The sequence below is a fragment of the Sebastes umbrosus genome, chromosome 17 (genome assembly GCF_015220745.1).
Source record: "Sebastes umbrosus isolate fSebUmb1 chromosome 17, fSebUmb1.pri, whole genome shotgun sequence".
Classification (NCBI taxonomy): domain Eukaryota; kingdom Metazoa; phylum Chordata; class Actinopteri; order Perciformes; family Sebastidae; genus Sebastes; species Sebastes umbrosus.
Genome location: NC_051285.1, coordinates 16,616,706 through 16,636,272, shown reverse-complemented (window position 1 = coordinate 16,636,272; position 19,567 = coordinate 16,616,706). Strand labels below are relative to the sequence as shown.

Here is a 19,567-nt window from a genome sequence, read left to right as displayed (position 1 = left end):
GAATTTTAACAGTCCTTGAAAGCAACTGCATACAATACAGGTACAAAACAGGCTTTAATGGCTTTGTTGAAGCTAGTTTTGTCTTTAATAATCTACAGAAATAGAATATGAAAGCACTGCCTTATTATTGAAAATAGTGATAAATTAAAGGGGTGAAGGGGTTAGAGGAATTTGAAATTGAGTTGTGTAATATTTGTGTGTAGCCGTGTCAGTGTGCTCAGGTTCTTTATTTGAATAATTGCAGGACTTTGTCAGAGCCCTTGTTGGAAATGGATATGTCTTCTTGTCTTTCTTAGCTAGGACCGCGACTATGACAAACATTCCCATCATGCAATGCTCCCTGGTCATTTTGTCCAATATCTATCTCATCCCACCCTGCAGATCAAACATAGACAACATGCTGGTCTCTCTGCTGGGTTACACTGGCTCTGAGGACAAAGGTCCTGTCCTCCTGCCAATAGAAGAGGTGGTTGTCCAGCTGCTCCTCAGCCTGCTGCAGGTCAGTCATGATACTGGATGTCTCAGCATGTCATCCTCCTGTTGAGCGATATGGGAGGTCCTGCACCCCTCAAATGCCTTTTTACCTACTTTTTCTTGCGTCCTTCTACTGCTGAGAGATTCACTTTTGAAAAAAAGGATGCATAAATCTTTCTATTACATGCTTTTGTTGTGCCCTGATATTATATAATTTTGTTCATTTGATTATTAGTATCTTTTTTTAATTACTATTGTAATGGTCTGATTTTTTTCACTCAATATTATTTTCCTTTTGCTTTACTGTAATGCTATTGCTCAGACTTAAGACTTTCACTCTCCCATTGCATGTGGTGGATTTTACTACAGATTTTTCCTGAGTAATATTTGCGATTCCTAAGGTGGCGTTGTCGAGCTATACCTGTTTAAGCCTTGGCTAGCCTTTAGTCGCATTCATAGGTTTAACCTAATAAGTTCCTAAAGACCTTAAGGGATATTTTCAGAGCATGAACAAACACTATTGATACGTATTTCTCTTTTTAACTCCAATTACAGGAGCCTTCACTTGACAATTATGCAAAAGAAGAAATCTTCAAATGCTTTCCTTACAGTAAGTGAAAGTGCAAATGTACATACAAGTAAAAGTCCTGTGTTTAAAATTTGAATTTAATTTCGGAACTCAAATATTATCATCAAAATATACTTTATTGTTCTAATATTACTTCATATGCCAAAAGTCTTTTCTACTCATGAAATAGTCACATCTTAGTTTCTTCACACTAGACAATCCGACAGAGCGGATCAGAATAAACAGCTGCTTTCTATACCTCCTCCATACTGTGAGGACATGACTGTGTAGTGAAAGGCTTATTGCGAAAATAGCATTAACATGTGAGCTAGGCCTGCCCTGTTTGCAGTTGTCAGAGACGTGTGATAAGCAAGCTGCATACAGAGACAGTTTTCTGAAAGATCTACACTAAAATGTCCCGTAGACCTCCATCAGCATGTTCATTGCTTTGTTTTGATCAGGGTTTTTTTATTATTATTATTCAGATCTATATTTCTGAGAGAATTTGGTTTATATATACTGGCATGTTGGTTCATGTTTATTATAGTTAATACACTGTGATTATGCTTCAAATAATTCAAGTAATTTCAGTTTTGCGAGCTCTTTTGCTATGTAAAATTTGTAATTTTAAAACATTAGACATAATGTAGAAATGAGACTTTGTCTGGACGAGATCAGAAAAATACGGAATACCCCCAAAAAATCCCAAATGTAATATTACGAATGAGTATCTAAACTGGGGAGGGGACATACTGTGCGGTACTTGTTTGTGAGACTGTGATGACAGCAGGGACGCTTCCTTTATTACTGTAAGCCAAACAAGTATGTCCAATTTATTCCACACTTTGTGCGACCCAAAGGTACCCTTAATATGGCGGCATGAATTTGGCAGCGCTATGTTGAGGGACTATACTTCCGTTTCTTTTGTTGTCCTGTGATTGACTGTAATTACAAAGTATGGAACATTTGGTCGACATCCTGTAATTGTGTATTTACAGTGTGAGTCATGATACATCCTCTGGTCTCACTTATGGGTTGTCCTCTGGTCAAATGTTGTTCCATGTTACCAGTCAGGTCTTTGTGCTGAATATGGTGTGTTAACATATAACATCTCCAAAGGAAAAAAAAACAACTTAAGGATCTAATTTAATGTTTTTAATTGTACAAAATCTTGTAATATTATTAATAGGCTTAGTGTACATCAGGGTTATGCTGAAAATAATAAGAGTCACAGGATTCAGGTATAGTCGCATCAAATTCAAAACCCTGTTGCTCACTTACAAAACAGAAAAAAAAACAGCTCCCGCCTACCTGAACTCCCTCATCCAGGTCTACACTCCCTCCAATGAAAGGCGCCTGGTACTCCCATCACAACAGGGCCCTAAGTCGCTAGCTAGACTTTTCTCCTCTGTAGAAAAAGCTAAAGACCCAGCTCTTTCATGAACACTTCCACACCTAATGACATTGATGCTATTCATGATGTTGATAACGATGATATTGAGGATGTTGCTGATGTTGATTAGGATATTCATGATGATGGTGACATTGATGGTGTGTTGATAATGTTAATGATGATGAAAAAAAAAAACTGCTTCTATCCAACCTGTGCATTGCCCCTGTGCACTTCCTGTCGGGACCTGTGTCCGATCGGACTTGAAGCTGTTGTTGGCTCTTACTCATGTTGTTCCCTCCTATCTAGATCCTTGCTTGTGTTGTACGAATTCTCAGATGTACATCGCTTTGGACAAAAGCGTCTGATAAATGAAATTGTAGAATTGTTGTAGAACAGTAGTTGTAGTACAGTATATTAGTTGGATTGGTCATTTTTCTGACAAAATGTTAAGAAAATGGGAAGATGAAAAAGTCTACATGTAAATGCATTTCAGAATAGAGTCCAAAAATACAGCCTATTAATGGGATTGATGAAGCTGATGTTTGACACATACGCTATCACATCAGAGAACTCCTCCTCGACTCCTCGAAGCTCAAGGACAGAGTAACTGTTCCACTGCCAAAGCTCACCCTCGGCTTATGCTTTCCTGAAGTCGCGTCGCAATCATTTCCGTTGGTCTTGAGGCTGATGGATGAGGACGGAGTCGAGCCAGAGGATCCACCAATGCTCCCGGACTTCTTTCTCGCAGCTGTGTTGTGTTTCAGTGTAGCTTTGGCAGCTACTTTGAAAGCGTGGGCTGCGGTGCTGCATCGGACCTCCTCGATGGTGTTCCTGGATGGTTTGAAGAGGATGATGTAGACCTTGTTGAAGAAGATACAGGCCAACATCCCAAAGCTGGATGCCAGTATAGCAATGACCTCCACAGCTGAAACAAACTTGCCGTAAGTACTAAAGTACGCAGGGATAAAAGAGATCCAAACAATGAAGAATATGAGCATGCTGAAAGTGATGAACTTGGCCTCCGTGAAGTTTTCTGGAAGTTTCCGTGACTTGAACGCAAAGAAGAAACATATAGCAGCCAGGAGGCACGTGTAGCCAATAAGAAACCCAAGAGCCATCACAGATCCCTCATTGCAGGTGATAAAAATGATCTCATCAATGTCGTGATTCCTGTAGCTGGAAGGGGGGGCGTTGTAAAGCCACACCACACATATCATGACTTGGACAAATGTGCACAGAAACACCAACAGGAACTGCAGGTTTAATCCCCACCATTTACGTTGGAGACTTGTGGGGATCTTGGCTTCAAATACCAAAAGTACTCTGTTAGTTTTCACGAGGATGCAGGAGATACAGAGGACAAAACTGATCCCAAAGGCAGGTTGGCGTAGACGGCACGTCCAATCCTGTGGCTCTCCGATGAAGACGAGGGAGCTGGAGAAGCAACAGATAAGCGAGAACAGGAGGACGTAGGACAGTTCTCGGTTTGTGGCCTTCACTATTGGGGTGTTGTGAAATCTGACATAGACTCCCATCACAAAGGCTGTCAAGACCACACCCAGTACCGCACATATGGCCAAAGCTATCCCGAATGGTTCTGTCCAGGAGAGAAACTCAATTTCCTTCTGGAAGCAGAATGTGTGGTTCCCATTGGACCAAGAGTTATATGGACACTTGGTGCAAACACTGGCATCTGTATAAATAAAGAAATCATCTGTGTTAGAACGACAACACTAGCCAGGCGTAACATTAGTAGACATGAGATTGTGAATGTGTGGCGTCTCAATACCTTTGTGATGACTGTACTCTCCATCTGAGCACTCAGTGCATTCAAAGCAGCATGTGGGCATACTGTCTATGATCCCCTTTCTGGTACCGGGCTCACAGTCCTCACTGCAATTAGAGAATGGCACCTATATAGGATGTAAACAGACAGAAAGAGCTGAAAATATACTTATAATGGATGTAAATCTGATATCAAATGTAATTGGTATAAGGTTTTATATAAAAAATAGTGAGTTTGAAAGACTACCAGGCTTCTCCTGAACTGGGTGTCTTTTGTTTTCACAGGCTGAATTATAAATAAAATGGAGGTCTATGAGAATGAATGCAGTGTAAGTTGCAAAGTTACAGGTAAAACTGAAATTAATCACACATGATTGTGGTTAACACATATATTTCCATTTCCATACAGATTGCACATTTGGCAAGTTAGGACATGTTGTTTGTACTGTCCATATTATGCTACAACACTGTCACTGTGTCCTCAATTTTTGACATATTTCAAAACTTTTACAACATTTTATCTTCAGAATCTAAACAATCTGTGAATCAATTTTGGTAGCATTTGAACTAATCCATTAGGAGTTTTCGGAGTAATTGATTATGCAAATTTTAAAAAAATTTAAAGTTATGGACTTCATAATTGACCATTGTTGCAGTGAAGCAAACTTTCTTCATATATCCTTCACGAGATGTTTTACAAAAAGATTGAAGTCCTGGAGGACCTTTTTTTTCACCTGCCTAATGGGACATGACCATACATCATGTCCTCTAAATTTATTCAAGAATAGTTTGAAGAAGAAGAACAATCCAAAGGATTCCAAGAGGATTAATAAAACATCCAGGGCCCCATTTCCCAATAACAACTTAAAGCTGCACTATTTCATTTTCATTGTGAACAATGGGTCAAATGACCTATGTGTAATGTGAAAGCAGTATAATGTAGTAGTGCAAATCCACAGATAATTATCAGCCAGCTCTGCAATTCCCCTCAGCTCTACTACAAAGTGTTTTAGCATCTTTCATCTCATTGTTTTGGTTTTATGGCCCTCACATGCACTGTTTGGTTCACTCTCACTAATAATACCAGCTTGTTTCCAGCTCCGGTAAAACCTCTGCATGCTACCACCCAGACAAAGTTAGCGATTAGCAAATAATAGAAGCAAGTATTTGCTAACATGATTGACATAACAATTTTATGAGGTGATACTACAGTTTGTCAATGATGTATTTACAGCTAATTCTGCTGCCCCCAAGTGGACAAAAAATCCAGTTGATGCAGCTTTAATGCAAATATTAGTCCCACTGAAGGGCTAAGATCACCTTAGCCTTTACATTAAAGGAAATGGGGCCCTGCAGCAATTGTAATAATATACGTTCTCAAAAATTTAAATATTTTACATCCTTGCTGTGATTATCTGCTCAGAATTTCAAGTAGATCATGCCGGGAAAATGAAAAATACACCAAATGACATGAAAAAAACGGAATACATTAATGTATATCAGTGGTTCCCAACCTATGTTCCTTGAAGTCCTCCCTACTTGTATCTAAGAAAAGCTGTGCACTTGGCTGTCATCACCTTCAAAGAAATTACAAATCCTCAAACAAATTCCTCGATTTCAGTATAGTGATTCAGTGTAGTCAGTCTGAAACAATCTTTCACAGCCACTACTGAAATCTAATTTACTAATAGCATAATACTAATAATATTAGTGTAGCCTAATCTTTATCTGCAACTGTGCAGAAATAATGGGTTTAAACAGAGTGTGGCCGACTAAGTAGCAAAAAGAGACTTTTGTACAAATTATCCAGTAAGTGTGTTATTATGATATTAGTTATACATGTGCAAATCTAATCCTGACAACCTCAGAGCAGTCAAATCCTGGCGCACCCACTGTGATCTTTGGCGCCCCCTTAAGGGGGGCCCAGACCCATACAAAACAGTTTGACTGACCTCCGAACTGTATCCATTCCACAGAATCTTTGTCTTGTCAATGAACAGTCTGGCTCCTCTCTTGATGTGCATATTGTAATATCCGACCTCCTCAAACACCACGGAGCCATCCTCAGCAGACCTGTGCCAGTTTATAATGGTGTAGTTTGCTGCCAGGTCTGCGTTCTCATCAAAGTGCATCTTCTCCCCCATACTGTTGGTGTAGTTCAAATGTCTGAGTTGCTTCAGGACCTGTGAGGCAGAATTATACATTTGGATGCTTCAAAATTGGCTAAGTTAGGTAATTAACTGCTTATGTAGTAAATGTGCAACATTTTACCTGCCACGCTTCCATTTTCTTTATATCTGCACAAGAGTTGTTGGAAAAGAGTCCTTGTCCAGGTGTGCAGGTGAGGATGTCCTGCAGGGCTTGTGCAATGGAATAAACTGCAACATACACATTATAGGAGATACGAAGGTGTGTGTAGTCCAGGTACGGGGTCTCAACGCTTGTGATATCTTCCTCACCAGTACACAAAGGCCTGAAACTAGTGCTCCCGTTCTCACTTTCTTGCTGTCTCGGGCTGTCTTCCAGATAACAGTTGAAGGTTTCTTCCCAGAACTCCCTGACAAATTCGTTGTGGCTGTCTCTCTTTGGTTGGACTTGTTGTAGGAACTCTCTTAAGCCAGGTATATGCCCTGCCTTTAGAACAAAGCCAATAGTCCCCGCCACAACATCAAGATACTCTGGTTTAGCAATAAGAGAGGAGCTAGCCCACGCTTCACTGGCTAACCAGATCCGATCTGTGATGTTTCTTCTCACCATCTCTATGATTAAAGGCTCCACATCTGGGCCGCTGGCAAACACAACGATGACTTTAGCTGTGGAGTTCTCGATCCTGTCAGCCAGTGCTTGGATTTCATGATCCTCAAAGTACTGAGAAATTAGTTCATTTAGGTGAATGCAGATGTCTCGCTCCTCCATCTCCTTCTCAAACTTTTCAATCCCTGGGCGTCCATAGTCGTCATCTGAGGCCACAGCGATGACCCAGTTCCACTCAAAGTACTCAATGATGTCTGCCATGGCTGTGGCCTGGTACTCGTCTGTAGGAATGGTTCTCATGAAGGACTTGTACTGGTTCTTGTTGCTCAGTAGGCGGCTAGAAGAGGCATAGCTGATCTGAAACGGTAAAGATTTCAGATGATGTATCAGGTTTTCATTGTGTCTTGCTTAATTATCTTTATTCAATGTAAAGATTTGTGTCATTTTGTTGATAAAACACATCATCCAGGCATTATGTTTCCTGAGGAGGAGTATTGATGTGGTACCGCAGCCTGTTCTCATTCCCAAGGCGTCAAATACCAAGGCTTTGTCACAGCCATTGGTGTTTGATACCGCCGCACAAGGCACCCTTGAGGTATGAATTGCACCGTGCGTTCCATTAACTACAAAAACCCATTCGCGGCAACAGTAAATGCTGGGCAGGAGGGCAGGTTGATGAGTCCAACAAACAAGGCTTTCATCTAGGAGACCGCTGTTTGTGTCCCGTGCGTCATGTTACAATCAGCTGTTTGTTCAGTGTCATTTTCACTGTACAAACGTAGTAGTTTTAAGCCCAAATGTAGTTCTTTCCTAAACCTAACTAGAGTGGTTTTGTTGTCTAATCCTAAAGTGACGGCAAGGGTAACTATAGTGGTTTTGATGACGAAAATAAGGATCGTGACAAAGCGGCGGTTTGTGCCGAGTTGGGATGAGAACTTGTTGGGTACCGATATAGCTACTGTTCAGTTACTCACCTGAGGAATATAAAAAAGACCCAGTAAGTTTGCAACTGCTGTGGAGACTGCGGATCCAGCTGCTCCTACTACTGCAATGGTTGCTGGGATGTGATCAGTGCAGTTGCAAAATTCATCTAAATTCAGGGAGTCAATCTTATTCTGGGCCACAAAGCTAAGCGTAGCTTCCAGGGCTTTTGACACGGTGTTGCATGTGTCAAAGATCCTGTAGCCGAGGGTGATGTTGGGCAGGAGAGTGCTGCTATTGTTTATCTCGTCGATTGCAAAAACCATTGCCTGGAGCCAACGGAAGCCACGGAAATTGAACCTGTAAAAGCAAACAAGGTGTGGATTTAGACGAGTTGAGCAAACTCATCCAGTCAAAAGCATATAAAGCAGTCTCAAAATGTTACCTGACACACTGTGTGGACTCAGGCCGGGCTGCAAGGTCTTGGTCTTTGGATGCAACTCCAAAGTGTATGGGGAAAAGACCTCCGAGCAAAATATCCCCAGTCATCTGTGCTCTCTGATGGGGCCCGTAAGTTGAAATCACATAGCTGGACCCCAGCACTATCAGGTAATACAGAACCAGTCTCATCTTCCCTATCTTTCTAATGGGTAGGATTATTTTCAGAATGAAGGTATTCTCAGTATTATCTTCTCCCATCAATCTGCCTGCTGTGCTGTTTTGTGTTATTCATTTTTGCACTGATGAGATTGTCTGACTGTAGGAAAAAGGGAAAAAACATGTCATGCTTTTGTAGTCAAATGAGCTAAAATTCCATCAGAGATTCAATATATTTCTATTAAAAATAAACATGCATGTACAAGAGGAAACTTTAGTTGAAAATGAATCAGCAGCAGTTTCATTTTCTTGTTAATACAACAAGATATAAACGGCATTCTTGTGCTGGAAACCGCCCAATAAACTCCACTCACTGAGCTCATTTTCCCATATAAACAGGGACAGAGGGCAACAAATGGTGTTAGAAGCCAACATGACCTAAGGCTATTACCTACTCTAGCAGGACTACACAGTTACATATGTTTTTATTGGATAGGTTGGATAGAGTTGACTGCTCTTGTAATGTTTCTAAGAACAGATGAATTTTAACATTTAACATTTCACACCTCAGTAACGTTGCAGTCATGCTGCTTGACATATCCATCTGAACCGAAATAGATTCTGGATTTACATGAGTGAAGTCACACTCTAATGACCCTCCTTCCTGCGAGTGCTCGGTCTCATGCGGTGGCCAGTGAACCCAGTCACCATGGAGAGAAGCCTGCTGCATCTGACTAATACTGCTGGAAAAATGCTGGGGCAGAGCTGTGATAATGAAGTAACTAACGGCTGGAAGAGCCACTGTTTGCCATATTATTGAGAGAAGTTTTACGCATAGCCATATAAAATCTATTTCAATTTCTTATTACCATCATTTTGGATGGAAAGCATATTTTGCATTAAAATAACAATTTCAAACAAAAGTAGAATATAATCATATAATTATCCAAAGTTAGTATCCAATGTCCTCCATGTCTTCTTTTTGTAAATAACAATAATTTCAAAAAAGCCCAAATTACAATTAACACAATTTCTACCTGTTCCAAATTGATAAAGATAGATTAAAACTCATTGATGTTTTCAAAGCTAAGTCAGCAAAGTATTCCGACCGTAATAGGCGATTATCGTTTGTTTTAAATTACTGATTAATCCTTAATCAAAAAGTACAAATTAATTATCCAGTGTCCAATTTTAATATCCAATGTCCCCCATGTCTTCTTTTTGTAAATAACAGTAATAAATAAGCCAAAATTACAATTCACACAATTTCTACCTGTTCCAAATAGATAAAACAGTTTTTAAAAATGTTTTCAAAGCTAAGTCAGCAAAGTAATTGACCATTAAAGTATCATTTATCTTTAAATTACTGATTAATCCTTAATCAAGCCTTAATCAAAAAGTAAGCTTACTATGGCTGAACTCCATAAAACAGTTCTTTGGTGCTTTTTAACTCCAAAATAAAAACAATTAAAACATCAAACATGGAAAATAACACAGAATCAAACTTACCGCGTGAACTCCCGAGTGCGTGATTTAAATACACTTGAGATAGTTGATCTGCGGGTATACGTAGACTTTAAGGCCTTTTTTCCTAAAATATCCAGGGTGGGGAATGAATTCACTGGACAATGGTGTAAGCTTCTGAACCTCTTTGTGCAGATGAATCATTAACAGGGAGAGGGGTAGTCCATTTCCTTCAGCTAATGAAATCTACTCACAGTTCACTCCTCCTGAACTAAAGTCATCACTACCTAAACTCGGAGAGATTTAGAAATGATCTGCTATTACCAGCGTTACAGGAATACAATGCAAACTAGCTATTTTCTAGCTAGAATATGAGCTAGACAGACACGTAGGAGACACGTTGTCTTTGTCATTAGCGTGTATTTTAAGTTGTATAATTGGATGTTTGTGTCTGTATTACTACAAGTATAATAATTTCTTTTTCAAGTACATTTTATGAAGGTATATTTAAAAAAAAAGACAAATTAAGTTCAAAGTGCCAGAGTGTCATTTTATTCATTTATCAATGAAAAGCTACTAACATGTTTCTGCAACCCCAAATTCAGATTTGATCCTCATGTTATTGCTCTCCAGAGATCAATTTTCAAGGCAGGTTTAATCTTTTATTGCTTTTTGCCAGAAGAGCTGCAGCATGATACCAGGAACCCCTAGAAGCAGTGGATCGCACCATCATGTTGCTCAAACAATTAGCGGTTTCCTTATGCTCTGATGAGCAAGTCTTCAATTTGTTGCTGAGCAGATGTTTCCAGTGAAAACAATTTCACTTTACAACATGTTGACTTATCTGTGACACGACCCAACGCTGTGTCCGTGACACATCACCCACGGGAGATCCTAAAATAAATAGTCTGCACTCTAGAGTTCTTCATAGTTTCTTTTTTTTTTTCTATCACATATCTTTATTGATTTTGAACATAATACATCACTTTTCCAAAATAGGTTGGTTACATCTTTCAAGTCTCCTTCGAGACATCTTCCCCCCATTCACCCATATACCCACCCATGAACTATGAGCCCTCGGTGTTGATAACAACAAAAAATGATAGTTTACAAAATTATAACAATAACAAAAATAAATTACTTGTATACATATATACAAATCCCCACATGCAGAAATGCGTACCTACACTGGTACATGTCAAATTTAAGAAAATATACGTTGTCAGGTCTTGATTACAAAACTGTAAGGTATAAATCCCATATTTCATGAAAGATATGACTTTTTTGTTGGATCGTATATGTAAGCTTTTCACACTTTTCCAATGTCTAGCTATAAGACGCTTCACTTAACTTGCGTTCTTGAGTTCTCAGGGCCTTCTGGGATAAAACCAAGGATACAAATCTCTGGGCTTACAGGGATTTTTTGTAGATGATGTTAGAAATTGTGTCGATTATTCCTTTCCAAAAGTTTTCTCTGTTCTACATTTTATACCATTGTCTGGGATATTAGGATTGAATTTATTGAGTATTTCAGGAGTTATATACATTCTCATAAGCCAGTTATATTGGATCAATTTAAATCTAGTATTAATAGATAACGTTTGTGCTTGATAACAAGCCTTTTCTCATTCATTCTCTGTAATATCTGTCTGAAGATCCTCTATCCACACCATTCTTTTATAATTTGAGGATTCTCTGAGAACGCCTTTACCAGTTAACTGTATAATAGTGAGATCTTTAGCATAGGGGCCTGATACATGCCAAATCTTCTATGGCACTTAACGCGTTGATGTGGCTAGAGCGAATGAAACTCCGTCTTTGGAAATATTTATACTTTTGTTTCAATCATCTTCACAGCTGAAAGAAGAGTTTAATTAAATAAATAATTAAGAATTAATTAAATAAAGAAAAGCACACTTGGACCAACATGCAGACCTCAACTGTTTGATCAGCAGCTGGAGATTCAGAAGTGTTTTCAGAACATGCTTTAGCAGAGCTGGAAACACTGCCCTCATGTGGAGGATGAGGCCAATGATCAAACACATTAATCAAGATTTAGTAGAAGAGTTTGTTTTATGTATTAAAGATTACTGAAAGGGATTTCCAGATTCTGTAGTTGCCATATCGCCATTCTTTGTAAAGTTACTATAGTTCTAACCGCTGAAGTTGGCGAGATTGGATCAAATATGATTTTTAAAAAAAAAAGCCTGTAAACAGGGCCATGAGGAGGTGCAGAAGTCTAGTTATCTCTCAGAACACTTGCTCAGAAACTATGCTGAAAGTTTATTATTGAATTTTTGCCCAATGATGCCAAAAATATTCTGCCTACTAACACTTTAACTGAAAATTACAAAAAGTCTAAATCATATTAACTTTGAGTTGAAATGAATTATAATGAGTTGTTAAACATGTTTTTTTTTGCATATAGTACAGATTTAAATGATTGAATTATACAACAAATAAGTTATTTTATGTCACTCCTGCAGCCTTTTCTTTTTGTATCATTTTAATCAATTTTGTAGGAGCTGTTTCTTTAGTTTGATTATTTCATTATTATTATTTGTTACTTATGTTGGTTTTTGTAGACACTAGGGGCACTAAGCACCAAACCAAGCACTTGTTAGCTGAAAGCCAGGACTAATGATGAAGGTAGCAGGTGTGTCAATGTCAGGTGATGCACCAGGAAGGGACATGGCTTGAAGCAAGAGAGAGGCAGCATGATGAACACATGTGTGTTTGATTTTGAACTGGAAATGAAAATCAACCTAATCGGGAATCTTGACTTCTCAATTGCCTGAGTACAACCCAACTAAAATGGTGCATCAGTGGCCTTCTGTTGTAAGTTTATTTTAGAAGAAAACCTTTTTGACAAATAGCAACTACGAGTTTAATTATTAAAAGCAAAGTGACAACATTATTTACACAGTTTTCAGCAGGTTTCGAATTGAAATGGCATGAATGGTTATTTTGTGTACTACTTAGTATTGCTGTTTTTTAATATCAAAATTAGGACATCAAAAATTATGGAGAACAAAATATGTTTTAATGTCAATCATTATTTGTATTCTTAATTATTAATCACAAATGAGTGTTTTTAATTCATTCATTTTAAAAATGTACAAAAGAAGTGAAAGTTTAAAAGCCTCCATCATATCATTTACACACATACATGAAGAAAGTGCTTTACACAATTTATATCATTGTTTGACATGCCAGAAGTGCCCTCAAACAAATCATTCTGATCCTGTCTTGCTCAGAAATGACACGTATGTCTGAAATGTAACATAACCTGTCAAAAATGTTGAGAAGCGAAGAGTTCACAGTGAATGGATTTATCCTCACAGATAGTGTGTGGTCTGGGACAGATCAAAACACAGTCACTCACACAGCAGCATTCAGCTGAAAAGGTAAGGATGTCTTTCTTATAAGAGTTCAAATATAATCTACTGGATATGATCTCAGTTTGTTAGATAATATGATTGTTTTTTCAGCTCTAAATGTCTGCATCATTTTGAAATAAAAATTATTACCTGACTTCATCTAGTCAGTGACTAATCATCGATACAGCATGTAAATAGTAAAACAGAAATGTACAGTAGTGAAGCTACCCAGTTTAATTTCTTCCTGTTTCACAAACACAGGCCCTGCAGTAAATAATCACAGTATCTGACAAGGACCAGTAAAACTTGGTACTTGTATTCAACAATGTTTATGTCTGTACAGTGTGAGTAAATTACTCACTGTGGGTGTTAGAGTGCTTGTAGCTTACTGAATGTGATGTACAAGGTGATTATTTCTTATAAAATTTTCGGCTAAAAGACTTCCTTCATTACAGCAGCACAAACTGTAAAATCATATGGCATTGTGAAAATACAATCATGTAAATGTAATTACTTACAGTTTCAAACTATTGAAGCATTTTTATCAATAGCTGACCTTTTTCTCAAGATTTCTGCAATACAATTCTAATGAAATGGACTATAATGAGACAAATGCTGCAGATCAGGATAACATTTAACTTGTGCATTTGTTTATATGTGTCTAATATTTTGATTTGACATTTGATTTGGAAATGTACTTACATTTAACATTTTCTAGAGAAAATGCTATTAAACCACTGTCTACTGAGACATTTTCTGGCTTTGTCTTTAGGCTGTTTTAAATTGAAATATACTTTGTGCTTCAGTCTTGTGTCAACCTTGTCAATCCTAATTAACAGGATGTCTGGTGCAAAGGTACTGCTGTTCCTGCAGAGCCTGTCGCGTAGGAAACCTCTGGAGCCCGAAGGAGAGGTGTCCAACTTTCGGCGATGCCTGACCACCCTCGACCTGGTGGCCCTGGGGGTCGGCAGTACGCTGGGGGCCGGTGTGTACGTGCTGTCGGGAGAGGTGGCCAGAACCGTGGCCGGGCCCAGTATCATAATCGCCTTCCTGATAGCAGCGGTGGCCTCCATCTTTGCAGGACTTTGCTATGCTGAGTTTGGAGCTCGTGTTCCCAAAACTGGCTCTGCCTATCTCTACAGCTATGTGACTGTGGGAGAGATATGGGCTTTTATCACTGGCTGGAACTTGTTGCTGTCTTATGTCATAGGTAAAGATAGTACCACTCTGAATATGTGATGGACGGATGTTTAATAGTCACCTTGGAAAAGTCTCTTTAATAAACACTTCTTCTCAAATGAGCTTCAAATCTATAATAAAAACGTAGTTTGGATTTTTATGGTTGCTTATAACACTGGTGGCCCATTTATTGAGTTGCTGTTAATATACCTATGTTGTATCTCCTTTTTTAAAAAAATGTTTTTTAGGGACGTCAAGTGTTGCCAGAGCGTGGAGTGGGACCTTCGATGAGCTCGTTGGAAATGTGATTGCCAACTCCCTAGGCAAACAGGCTGCAATGAACTTACCTGGATTGGCTCCCTACCCAGACTTCTTTGCAGCTGGCCTCGTAATGCTGTTGGCAGGCAAGTTTCATAAACTAAACCCCTGCGGCTTGTTACCAAATATCAGAATTTATATATATTCTAATTTATATGTGGAATAAATGAAGGCAAAAAACAATAGATAATCACATTTTATAATTTTCCACGGTGCTCTGTGTGATATCCAGAGCATTAATATAGAATCTAACAACTATTTGCTATGTAAAGATATAGAGGAGTAATATCTACCTGCGCAGAGAATGAAGTCAGTCTCCCTCTGTGGGTGTTGTAGGCTCCTCGATGCTTTGTTGACATAACCCAGCCAACCGTGCGTGCTTTTAGTGCATGTTCGTGCATGTGAGCTTGCCCCACAGGCAATAATAATGCTCCCAAACTCGCATTTAGCACCTTTAATGTATATAGAGTGTCTTTTTAGAAACAAGTTTCCATTGTATTTATGATCAACTTTATATTTTCTGTCTGTTTGCTTTCTAGGGGTTCTTGCGTTTGGTGTTAAGGAGTCAGCTATTGTAAATAAGGTTTTTACAGCAGTTAACATCCTGGTGTTGCTGTTTGTTATTCTCGCTGGATTCATTAAGGGGGACATCAACAACTGGTACATTGGTGAAGAGTCTCTCGAAGATGGATATGAGTATGTGTCCTTATTTTATATATATAATGAAAAACACACCAACATGTAATGACTTGACTGTAGTATTACTGATGTTGTGCTTTGCTGTGTTTAACAACAGTATTGTACAGTAATGGTATTTTTCAGGCTGCTACGTTGACCTTTCTTGCTAAATGTAGGTTTGATAAGTAGTTATCGTTCAGTTTGTTGATTATTGTTGCATGACAAAGCATCACCATGTCTACTCTTTACAGAAACTTCACATCACTGAATGACACCACCAGAATTGGGAGTGGAGGATTTTTCCCTTTTGGCTTTGAGGGAACATTAGCAGGAGCAGCCACATGCTTTTATGCATTTGTTGGATTTGACTGCATTGCCACAACAGGTACATTTTTTTACACAGATGCAGTACACAGAGAGGATGCAGGGGCATAGCATGATATAAACGACAATACAATGATGATGTGTTTTTCTTCAGGAGAGGAGGTTCAAAACCCCCAGAAGTCAATCCCCCTCGGTATCGTGGCGTCCCTCCTCATCTGCTTCCTGGCGTACTTTGGTGTGTCTGCAGCCCTGACCCTCATGATGCCGTACTATTTGCTCAGTCCTAACAGCCCATTGCCTGTGGCCTTTACATACATCGGTTGGGGCCCTGCAAAGTATGTAGTGGCTGTGGGATCCCTCTGTGCACTGTCCACAAGGTATGAAACACAATGGGCCATTTACAAACCCAATTCAACTCTGCAAATCGAAGCCAAATCAATCAATCCCCTTAATTAAATTTTCAATTTCTATAATACTTTAATTCTCATTGTCCTTGGCTAACATGTAGAGTGCAGTACATCCTGTAAATTAAGATCATTAGATTCACTATTACAGATTAAATCAGAAGCAAATAACACGAGTCACTGAGTGGTTATTAATGAGTTATTTGAGCTTTTCCCCACAGCCTGTTAGGATCGATGTTCCCGATGCCCCGTGTCCTCTTTGCCATGGCCAGGGACGGACTGCTCTTCAGCCCTCTCAGTAAAATGAGTGACAGACAAAGTCCTGTTATAGCGACCCTGGCTTCAGGTGTTGTAGCAGGTAAAACTGCCAATACAAGTTGTAACCATTTGAACTATTTTCTCTGTATTTTTCTGGGAACTTTAGTTAGTTCCTGTTTTGGTTTTGTTATATAAATCCCCTCCTGTTAACCAACCTCTGTGTAAGCTATAATGGAAATATAATTTATTGACATGAGTATAAAAGGAAATTATTTCAGTTCATGTAAATTATTTTTATTATTATTCATGTCTTTTCAGCTATCATGGCGTTATTGTTTGACCTGAAGGCGCTGGTTGACATGATGTCAATTGGAACCCTCTTCGCCTACACACTTGTTGCCATTTGTATCCTCATATTAAGGTATGATTCGTCATAATGAAAACATGTATTACTCTAATCTTAATAGTCACTATGTTTGTTTGTGAATAAGCTCATGTTTATGAGTGGTGTTTGTCAGGGTTGTGGGTCAAAAATGGTTAATGAGCTTGTAGCACACTTTGATCAACTGTCATTATAACAGCTGGCAGATACTCTGCAGTTTCTACATTAAAGGGATAGTTTGGGTGTTTTGAAGTGGGGTTGTATGAGGTACTTATCCATAGTCAGTGTTTTACCTACAGTAGATGACGGTCGGCACGCCCCCAGTTTGGAGGAAAAAAAAGGAGTAAAGGCAAGGGAGTAAAGCAATGTACTGTGGACGGGGACGGCTGCAAAACATATTTTAACAAAAAAAGCATAGATAAGTTTCCCTTTCAGTTCAGTTCCCTGTCGAAACGGGCTGTCTGAAGGCAAGATAAAGCAGTGAAAATATTCTAAATATAGCGTACACTTAAACTGATATTGATTTTATTAGGTGAGCCTTTCTTTTAGGTGGCTAAAATACGTTTTGCTGCCAGCCCCGTCCACAGCAGTACATTGCTTTCGTCATCTACTGTAGGTAATACACTGATTATGGATATATACTTCTTACAACCCCACTTCAAAACACCCAAACTATCCCTTTAAGAATGAATTTTTCTTCCATTTAACTACATTCACTGATAATGACAAAAGATCATTAAATAAGATGACATTGGCCTGATGTGTGCTGGAAACAATAATAATACATGACAGGGATTCAAATAAATTGATTTGAACCAGGAAAAAAGCAAAGAAACAAGAATAAAACCTACTGAAACCCCCATTTTAAGCCAGAACTATATGAATATATAGAAATAAATGTTTTGTCAACCCAATGCTTGGGTGCATTTATATATTTCCTCACTTTCACAGGTACCAACCAGACCTCAGCGAGGAGTCAAGTTTCAGCAAACCAGAACCCTTTACAGTTCCTGGAGTATTATTTCCTCCTTCACAAGTCACTTCACGAACATCAAAAAATGTGTCTCTTTTAACTGTTTTTATTAGTAAGTGATCTTAACATCATCCTTAAATATTATACAGCATATAGATGATTTCCATCGTTAATAATCATGTGAATTTACATTGTTCTTCTCAGTCTTTTTAGCTATCTTCCTAAGCCTCGTCATATCTGGGGCTGTCAACTCCCTGCACGCCCTGCAGTGGTGGAGTTTACTTTGTGTCTCCATCATTGTCCTGATGCTGGTCCTCACTACCCTGATCATCATGAGACAACCACAGAATACAACCAAAGCTGCTTTCATGGTATGCCTAATCTATCTTAAGTGCACATGTAATGATACTTTAATATGTATTTCAGCCATTGTCATTACTAAAATCATACACTTTGATTTGTTTAAGATTAAGTAAATAATTGCCAACCAGTAACATTTCATATATTTCTTGCAACTGTAAACTTCTAAACAGGGAAGTTGAGTATTTTTTCATTGCTTTGATATTATTGTCATAATGTTTCTGCCCTTTCATATGCACAGGTTCCTTTTGTGCCATTGCTTCCTATTTTCAGCACCTTTGTCAACGTCTATCTTATGGTTCAACTTGGATCCGACACATGGATCCGCTATGCAGTGTGGATGGCAGTAGGTATGTGAAGAATATCACTATAAAATACACATTTTCATTTTAAGCAAAGTGTGAAAAAGCATCAAAATAAGCAAACATGACCATAGGAGATGTAACTTTTCTTTAAACAGGTTTAATCATCTACTTTGGTTATGGTGTTCAGCACAGTGTGCAGAAACAAAGACTCCAAAATTCAGACAACCACGTCAGTATTCACAGCATCGCCACCACTATGGAGCAAAACTTTGAACCGGGACAAGACTTTAAAGGCTAAATGGTGTGACATAATTGATTTAACTGATGTAAGCATTCAGTGGGCGAATCATCAAGCGAAGCTAAATGCTTTCATTTCAATAAAAATGTGGCCAGTGTTTATTAATGTCCTAATAGTGTTTGTTTCATGAATTCAGAAAGTTAAATATAAAAGCAATACTGTGTTTTCATTTTACTGTTTCATTTATTGATATTGATATATCATAGGTTAGAGTGTGTAAGATTTTACAAAGAATAGAGCAATGTTTGATGTTTAAGTGCCTCTACTCAAGTACCTTTTTATAGTCAGGACTCTAAGTGCCAAAAGACAACATTTAGCTCATATCTTGGAGGTAAGTGTTGAAAATATATACGGCTCTTGTGATGTGTTATTAATTATTTTGTATACCTTCAGTCAGAGAAATTATAGTGTTTCAGTTCCCTGCATTTCTTTTATAGGAGACATGGTCATATTACTCACAATTACCTCACATTTATGCAGCTTTGCTGTTTCATATTCATGTATGACATATTATAGGCTATTGCTAGTGGCAGGGATTTCTTTTGTTGAGCTCCTTGACAGTTTGTCCACTGCTCCTAATGTAGCCTAATGTCCACATCCAGTGTTTAATGTATTTGTATCACTTACTATTATCATGTAAAATGTAACATTTTTGTGGTATGCACATGAAATAAACATATTTTAATTTTGGGATAAATTACCACTTTATGCCTCCTGTTACTTCTACTTTCAATACAAAATAACTTTCCCCT

The 19,567-nt window shown here is 38.4% G+C and overlaps 2 protein-coding genes across 2 annotated transcripts; one reads left to right on the top strand and one right to left on the bottom strand.

The window, feature by feature from the left end:
* Window positions 1-2,460: 2,460 nt before the first annotated feature.
* Window positions 2,461-8,525, bottom strand: casr (calcium-sensing receptor). The gene is made up of 6 exons (XM_037748706.1): window positions 8,341-8,525; window positions 7,949-8,255; window positions 6,492-7,331; window positions 6,173-6,403; window positions 4,225-4,348; window positions 2,461-4,128 (listed from the first exon to the last, which is right to left on the bottom strand). The coding sequence occupies exons 1-6, from the start codon at window positions 8,523-8,525 to the stop codon at window positions 2,993-2,995; spliced, it is 2,823 nt and encodes a 940-aa protein (XP_037604634.1). The 3' UTR covers window positions 2,461-2,992.
* A 4,060-nt stretch (window positions 8,526-12,585) lies between these two features.
* zgc:175280 (cationic amino acid transporter 2 family protein) lies at window positions 12,586-19,508 on the top strand. Its single transcript, XM_037748694.1, has 13 exons — window positions 12,586-12,794; window positions 13,301-13,363; window positions 14,176-14,546; window positions 14,764-14,919; window positions 15,373-15,529; window positions 15,763-15,896; window positions 15,990-16,212; window positions 16,461-16,597; window positions 16,816-16,918; window positions 17,831-17,964; window positions 18,057-18,223; window positions 18,454-18,562; window positions 18,673-19,508. The coding sequence occupies exons 3-13, from the start codon at window positions 14,177-14,179 to the stop codon at window positions 18,813-18,815; spliced, it is 1,833 nt and encodes a 610-aa protein (XP_037604622.1). The 5' UTR covers window positions 12,586-12,794; window positions 13,301-13,363; window position 14,176; the 3' UTR covers window positions 18,816-19,508.
* Window positions 19,509-19,567: the final 59 nt, after the last annotated feature.